This window comes from Odontomachus brunneus, unplaced genomic scaffold, assembly GCF_010583005.1.
Source record: "Odontomachus brunneus isolate Ranch 3 - 2012 unplaced genomic scaffold, Obru_v1 Obru_scaffold_161, whole genome shotgun sequence".
NCBI lineage: Eukaryota > Metazoa > Arthropoda > Insecta > Hymenoptera > Formicidae > Odontomachus > Odontomachus brunneus.
In genome coordinates this window covers 139,327-148,149 of record NW_022639611.1, presented here as the reverse complement: position 1 = coordinate 148,149, position 8,823 = coordinate 139,327, and the positions used below count along the sequence as shown (strand labels likewise).

The 8,823-nt window shown below is 32.9% G+C and overlaps 1 protein-coding gene across 7 annotated transcripts in view; it reads left to right on the top strand.

The window, feature by feature from the left end:
* Positions 1 to 8,804, top strand: part of LOC116850953 — a 111,917-nt gene extending 103,113 nt beyond the window's left edge. For 4 of the 7 annotated variants that reach the window (XM_032829830.1, XM_032829832.1, XM_032829829.1 and 1 more), the window contains 2 exons: positions 2,607 to 2,678; positions 7,756 to 8,804. In XM_032829830.1, coding sequence (XP_032685721.1) covers positions 2,607 to 2,678; positions 7,756 to 8,315 — 632 coding nt within the window. In that variant the 3' untranslated portion in view covers positions 8,316 to 8,804. Of the gene's footprint in view, positions 1 to 2,606; positions 3,021 to 7,755 lie in introns of those variants that run through there. The other 3 variants (XR_004379495.1, XM_032829833.1, XM_032829834.1) reach the window with 3 other exon arrangements.
* Positions 8,805 to 8,823: the final 19 nt, after the last annotated feature.

Here is an 8,823-nt window from a genome sequence, read left to right as displayed (position 1 = left end):
TATATATATATATATATATATATATATATATATATGTATATATATATATATATTTACATACAGTATATATATATATATACACACACACACACAACTAAATAAACTCTAATAATAGAGTAGGTTAGGCGGCTACGGATGACATTACGGTTATATGAAGATATTCCCACCTATTTTTCAACATGTCCGTATGTCGAAAAATCATATTATTATATATGGTTAGCATAAAATATACTTTTTTTTGATAGACACAAAATTTTAAAATTACAAAAAAATGGTTGAGTGGTGGGGGTATGTTTGCAATCATTACATTTTTCAAATATCTAATTTTATCATTGCAAAGTACTCCTAAAACAATTTAATTTTTGTTTAGAAAGTTTTTTTTTATCTTTTATACTTTTGACGAAATATGCTCTTAAAAGAAAAGCCGATTTTTTTCAAAAGGGTGTTTTGCCCCCTAAAAGTCCGCCTAGCCACGTATAAAAAAATACATGTCTTTTCTTTTAGTCTAAATTACAACATATTTCAAGCTCATCCAAATCGGAGGTAACCATCTACATGGGGTTCTTTATTATGATATATTATGTAAAAAAAGATACCGACAATTTATTTAGAATTTTTATTTTCGAGAATATCCCAGACTCTCCTCTGCAATTTTTGCGGAATCGTAGAATATATTGAGGTGAACATAAGGATCCTATATCGTTTTACAATATTCACAATAATAGTCAAGATATTAATTAAAGAAAATTGGTGAAGAATCACGCGTAATATGATAGATGAGTTATAGTGGCGATGTATACTGTTGTGTGCTTACATATTAGGTCAAATGGAACAAAAAAACTCCTTATAATTTTACAAATAATCAGGTAAACTTTTAGTTATTAATGAAAGAAAATTGTTATATAATTGTGTGCGATAATGCATAAATCTTCTTTAATTATTATCTGAAAATCTATGTAGTCATTTACAAAATGGTAAAGGAGTTTTTTATTCAGCTTGACCTAATAAATATATATATAGAGTGTCCGGAAATTACCGGATGATATTTTAATGATAGATTCTTTAGAACATTTCTAAACGAAAGGTTTAATACAAAAATGTCGGGGTTATAATAGTTTTCAAACGGGAAGCGATTATATTTCACGAATGACAGAGCTGAGATTTCGCGAGCACAAACACAGTGAAATGAAAAGTGATAAAAATGCTCTTATGAATGTCGTCCTTTTCACGATATTATAATCATCATATAGCATAGTAGACACTTGCATGGTAATAATATTGTTCGACACTTTGACAGATTAATGCTGCAATTCTAAGCGAATATACGAGTAAATCGTAAAATTATAAAGTCATACGAAAAAAAAATGAAAATCATAGATATTTACGAATTATCGTATGACATACGGTTTACATAGAATTGCAGATCTACTCATAAGTTCTTACGAGTCTTACGAGAACAAGTTATGAGTTTTACGATTTTGTCTAGAATTTCAATATAAATTAAAATGTTGGAAATTAAAAATTGGAAATTTTTACTTGAATCATATTTGAGATGTGTTTTTAGTTCATTATTTGTAAAAAAATTATATTAAATTTGTATTGGTCATTTCAATTTAGACTGTTATAATAAAAAAAGTTTAGGAACACGGATACCTGGTTTTGGCTTTTATTGGCTTTAATTTTGTTTATTTAGATTTTTTATATACTTATCGCGGCAATACCACTTGATAAAGCATTGTACAAATACAAATTATGAGTTTAATAATTGGAGTTTGGTAATGACTCTTAAACTTATAACATTAACAATGTTACAACGTTAAACAATTATACTGCAACATAATCTGAATGCTTCGCTAGTGAATGGGCTAGCACTTTCAAAGAATGGAAATAGCGCAATCGCGCAACGTGATACTTAAACGATTAAAGAAAATACGAAAATGTTTCAGAAGTTCTAGGAAGACGAAAAAATTGTGATATTTATTTGACTTTGGGATGATCTTAAAAAGTTATATCAAAGACAACTTTAATTTTTTTAATAGAATCATATAGTTTTATTTTAACATAAACCGATTCATTGAATCTTTCTGTATATAGAAATATTGGGATAAATACATTCTTACATAGTTTACATTTTATCTTGATACTTTTCAGTATGAGAGATACGAAATAAATATAACATCTCGGAAAGTACTTACTTTTCAATGATTTTTTATATCTAAGTACTTTTATATCCAAAATGGCTATATAAATCGATTTATATTTAAAAAAAACTATAGTTCCACTCAAAAAATTAAAGTTGACTTTAACAAAGTATTTCCAGGTTTTATTTCAAGATCAAATAAATTTATTACTATATTTTTTCTCTCTTGAAATTTTATAACATTTGTCCAGAATACTTTTTCGTATCTTCCTTAATTTCCGTGATATTTTAGATGGGCATATTTTGATCACCCTGTCTGTATAATGAATTTACTATATAATATATTTATGTACTAATTAATTTATGTACTATATAATGTATTTATTATAAATTATATTTATAATAACTCATATTTTCGAATTTAAATAATTTGAATTCAAATAAACGAATTATCTATATTTTATAGATTGGGAAGAAATGATGGATGAACCACGATTAGATCTGTATCCTTTGGGTTACGACGATGTCAATCATACTGGTAAGAATAAATTTCGACAAGATAAAATATCGCAAGAAGACATTTCTATCATGTGATATCGCATATTTACATAATACTTGATATATTGCAAAGTTGTGCCTTAAATTTCAAGACTGCGTTTACGCAAATTGTTATTTATTTTTTGTTATTTATTGTTATTACGTGAATTGTTTTCTACGTGATGTATATAGTCGTTTTTCATGTATAAATAATATTGCAAATTATATTAAAATATACGAAAAAGAATAATTAAATTATAAGACAGTTACCATATATATTTTGGGCATTAATTATAAATTAATGTTAAAAGAGATAAAAAATTACATGAAATTTTTATTCCAATTATATAATAGATTAATAGATTTCACTCTCTGTAGGTAAAAATATAATCAAAGAATGTTGTGGGCTTTAACTTAGTGTAGAAAACAATTTTCATAAATTTATATCAAAATTCTAAAGATTAAATAAAAATATAAACTTCCCTTTTCATAATTTTTTAGCAAGCCATACGTTCTTTAATCTTTTCGTTTTTTAATATATTGTTATAATCGTAAAATAAAATATTATTTTATGCGCTGCCGAAATGCTTCACGAAGAACCGTTTCGACCGCGCTACAACGGCAGCGGATGTGCAAGCGCTACACTAACAAGGGGAACCCGGCAGTCTCTGATCACCGATTTGATTAAAATTTTATGGGTGTGTAGTACGCACTCATACATTTACTCCTGTAAAGCCGTAGGACCCACTATTGAGGCATTCTCGAGAAATATTTTTTTAAATATTTCGAGAAAAATTTTTGTCCCTATAGTACCGTTACGGAAAAGCAATTTTCGAGTTAGCAGCGTAGCGTCAACGGTAAGACGTACACTACTACGCTCGGGGTTGCAGGTTCGGTTCCCTGATGATTTTTTTTTTATTTAAATGATTTTTTTTATTTAAATCTTATATATTTTTAAATTTGTATATAACACAATTTTAAACCGTTTTTAATTATTTTATATCAAATTTTTTAATAAGTAATTTGTATGTTAAATAAATATTTTTTTTAATCAAGGAATTTAAAAATGCTCATTATTAATTAATCATTATGTTTTAAATGTTTTTATGATAAATACGACCTTAAAAGCTGCAAACTTATTGTAAAACAGTAAATTATACATTTTAATTTATTGTATAACAGTCGTTGTAAATTCTTATTGGAAATATATTTTTTGTGTGCATGAGAAATTTTAATTTAATTAATAATAAATGAGCATTTTTAAATTCCTTGATTAAAAAAAAATATTTATTTAACATACAAATTATTTATTAAAAAATTTGATATAAAATAATTAAAAACGGTTTAAAATTGTGTTATATACAAATTTAAAAATATATAAGATTTAAATAAAAAAAAAAAAATTACTCAGGGAATCAAACCTGCAACCCCGAGCGTAGTAGTCTACGTCTTATCGTGGACGCTACGCTACTAGCTCGAAGATTGCTTTTCCGTAACGGTACTATAGGGACAAAAATTTTTCTCGAAATATTAAAAAAAATATTTCTCAAGAATGCCTCAATAGTGGGTCCTACGGCTTTACAGGAGTAAATGTATGAGTGCATACTACACACCCATAAAATTTTATTCAAATCGGTGATCAGAGACTGCCGGGTTCCCCTTGTAAGCATCACCTTGCACATTTCGCGCCTCAGTCTTTGAGCTGGCACGTGCCGGGCCAATCCAAAATTCAGCAACTTCTTTGTTGCTGAGCCACTCCCTCCGATAAGGTCTAACAACTATTATAAAAAGATCGGAGAATACCGCGCGGCAGGAATTCTTCTTTCGGTCTCTCGCCCGCGACGTTCGTGCCAGTCGCATATACCGTGCTTTACTATAAGAATTCGGGAGTTTAATAAATAAGTCAGTACTTGTTATAATAAAACCCGTTTACTAAAAGAAACTCGACTACACTCTGCCTGATCACCCACCGCTATACACTCTGCCACGCCCACAGCATCAACTCCAAAATCCTTTCTCTCGCGTCCGACAATAAGGGCACGACAAATTTGGTGGGATCAGTGTCCGACGGGCCTTGGGTGTTACCTGTGAACAAAAAATTACATTACGGGTTAGCCAAAGGTAGTGTAAGTGACGAAGAAAGAAGAAGAGAAAGAGAAAAGAAGAACGAGAGACCGTCGGAGCCAGCTAGTGGACGTTGGAAATACGTCCATTGACAATCGTTACCGGCTATCTCAAGGATGGACGATATATTACACGACCGAGAGGAAAAAACTACCCCGTCAATACATTTTGAAAACAATTCTACCCGAAAAAGCGAAAAGTTATTGCGAGCCCTCCAAGAAAACAAACTAGGATCACAAGGCGAAACAGAGACAGCGGAGGACGGCGGTAATCGGTGAAAGACAACGCTGCAGCGTAATCAAGACGACCGTCGGAACTACGGCCAACGACACTCGTTGTCAGCGACACCGGAGCCTACGGCGAATGCATCAGCGGTGACCGCGACCTGCCTCAACGTCCATCGGCCCAGCGACGATCAACGACTTGCTGACACAACCAAACATGATGAACTATGTACGAGCCGTGACAACGTTACTGTAAGTCAAGAAACCATTGTAACTCAAGCGACTGAGCGTATACGAGCGTACACTTAGGAATATGAATGTCGAGCGAGAGCGGTACTCCCGATCGACCGATATTGAACCGAACGTGCCTACATAGCGCACTAGCGGGATTAAGCATCAAGCGCCTATCGAATCCCAAAGAAACGGTCGCCAGCGCTTTAGACGACGCATATTTACATTATATAAATAAAGACCAGACAAATTGTGGTGATTTGATACCATACGCCATATTTACATACAACACAACACCCCATTCTAGCATCGGTTACACCTCATTCGAATTAGTATTTGGACATCGAGCAAACATCTTCCGCCCTCCAACCACCGAAGATTACGTACAACATGGATGACTATGCGGAAGAAATGAAATAAAGATTAAGAGCAACAAACAGATAAGCACGACATCACATTAAAGAAGAAAAACAAAAAAGTAAAAAACACTATGACCAGAAAACAAAACAAACCAACTATCAAATAGGAGATCAAGTATTAATATATGATGAAACAGTATGAAAAGGTCGATCTAAAAAAACTCGATTCACTGTGGATAGGATCCTACAAAGTGATGGAAAAACATCCTAATGAAAATTACACAATAAAACGCGGCCGAAGTATGTTACATACACACGCGAACCGATTAAAATTGTACATAGAATATTAGAGACCTACCTAAGCACATTTAATAATGACTTAATACGTGACCAAGACATAATTAACTATCTAGATAGCATAAAGCGAGGAAACTTACCAATCAAACTAACACCGATAGATAGCATCGTATCTCAACTACAAGAAATATTAATTCATATACTAAAAGGTACACACTTCCTATTCATGTCTAGAAAAGAAAATTGGCTAGAAATCGAAAAATTCCTTACAATTAGTGCGTACTATAGAAATAAAAATATTTTCACTATTTTAAACTTACCTCTCATAACTTACCCTACATATGAGGTCATACGCATACATCCTTTTCCTGTACATGATAACATTTTTACCTTAACAGATACTATTTACCGAAATCGCAATTAACCAAAAAACAAATACATATCTGACATTGCATAAAAATGAATTAGTGGAATGTATAAAATTTAATAATCAGTATACTTGCTCATAAAAAAACGCAATATACAGAATTAATACAGAATCACCTTGTGAAAACGTAACATTTGAGTAAGGATACATAAACACAATCAAAAATAAAAACGAAATACTACCGAATTAAAACCGAAAAAGATAGTTTAAAATCCGTCAGAGTTAGCGAAACTGAGCAATAAGATAATGCAAACATATCATAATTTGGAAAATAGCTCGAACTTCTTGACAAACTATAAAAATATAATATATACTACAACACCGAGCGGAATAACTGTGATAATAGTAATCGTAATTGTAATTTTCCTAGTAAGAAAAATAAAAAAGGGAAGAAATCCCAATTATAATAGAACATAATAATATATCCTCCAATTATAATAGAACATAATACCGAACGAAACATAAGAACACGTTCCAAACTAATAATATCCACAATTCCTGCATTAACACGCAGATATAGCCTGCACGCATAGTTATAAGTATTACACGATTATAATCATATTTGTAAATATTGAGAGACAAAATTATAACAAAGTGGAAAATGTAAATAAAATTAAAGAATGAAATAGATATAGCATTTTACATGATTATAACCAGCATTGAAAAATAACGATTACACAAAAGACAAAAATAAGCGCAACTCGAGAAAAAAGACGAAAACTTCTTTAAGAACACTCCGTTTTCTTTTCCCAGCGGGGGGAGGATGTTATAATTGTTAGATAAAATATTATTTTATGCGCTGCCGAAAGAAGAACCGTTTCGACCGCGCTACAACTCGGCAGCGGATGTGCAAGCGCTGCCGAGCAGCGACTAAGCACCACCTTGCACATTCCGCGCTCGGTCTTGGAGCTGGCACGTGCCGGGCCAATCCAAAATTCAGCAATTTCCTTGTTGCTAAGCCACCCCCTCTAACAACTATTATAAAAAGGTCGGAGAAGACCGCGCGGCGGGAACTCTTCTTCCGGTCTCTCGCCTGCGACGTTTGTGCCTGTCGCGTATATCGCGTTTTACTATAAGAATTCGAGAGTTTAATAAATAAGTCAGTACTTGTTATAATAATGTCCGTTTATTAAAAGAAACTCGATCTGATCACCCACCGCCACACAGTCTGCCGCGTCCGCAGCATTGACTTCAAAATTCTTTCCCTCGCGCCCGACGATAAGGGCACGACAATATCTATGTGTATCTTATTTAAGACGAGAGGGTTAAACGACATTCATAGATTATTCATTGTGTACATAAATGATATTTTACATAGTTCATCTACACATAGTTTCGTCTACACATAGACATAGAGTATCATAATTTACACCTATAAACGCCATCAATCCTGGTTTGATGATGTTCTCATTGTAGGAAACGAAGAATTCTTTGTTACCAGTTCGAGTCGGCCCTTTCAGTTCCAAACCGGTGAAAGCAAATACGTCAGCCAATTTTTTCCTGGAGCGAATGCAACTTCGTTTTCCGATGATCGGGATGAAACAGATAGCTATCGACAACAGGAATCGCTACAACAGAACCACGTCGATTTTGCAAATGAATATGAACAATGTAAGCAGCAGCAACAACAGCAATATCAATTGGGAGAATTACGACACACGCGAGACCGTTTAAAGTTGAATTTAATATCGTCAAATGGCACACAATCTGCTTCGTTTGTTCCTATGAAACAACTAACGATGAGCTCAAACGATGAGCAAATAGACGTTACAGAAAATCACGAGTCAACGGAACTTATCGAGAACGTCGCTGTGCAGGACCAACATATTATATCGAATCAGACGAATGATAACGCGTTGCCAAAGGTGCCTCACGAAGATGTGCAATCTGGTCCATCTTCTACAAGAATTTTTCAGTGTGATAGCGAGGAAGCGTTCGAGCCCGCCGACAAGTGCAGTGTTTTAGCTCCTGACTAAAATGACAATAGTCTGTAATGTATGTACAGAGTTTTATGTGTGTGTATGTTTGTTGAATATGTGTGAATGAAAGAGAGAGAGGGGAGAGGGAGATAGGGAGAAAGTTCAGCCCAAGTCCGTCCGTAACAATCTCATCCTAACAACTCGCGATGATTTTTCCTCGGATGGTACACTACTAACTCAATCCGACGATTGTCGCTGATGAGATTAATACCACTATGACACGAATCTCGAACAAATGTACATAGTAACGATGTAACGGATTATCGCTCGAGGCTGCAAGTCGATCGGTCGTCTAATCGGTTTCGTCTTCTGTTAGTGGAGTTGTTAAAATTTATTCGTAGTATGAAAACGTGTCAATATAGAAAATCACGACTTTATATTAATAAAACTGTTTATATAATTATAAAAAATTATATATAATTATAAATATATAATTACATATAATTATTTATAATTATACAGTGTGTTCCGCATAAGACGTGCCAAAAAAAAAAAAAAAAAAAAA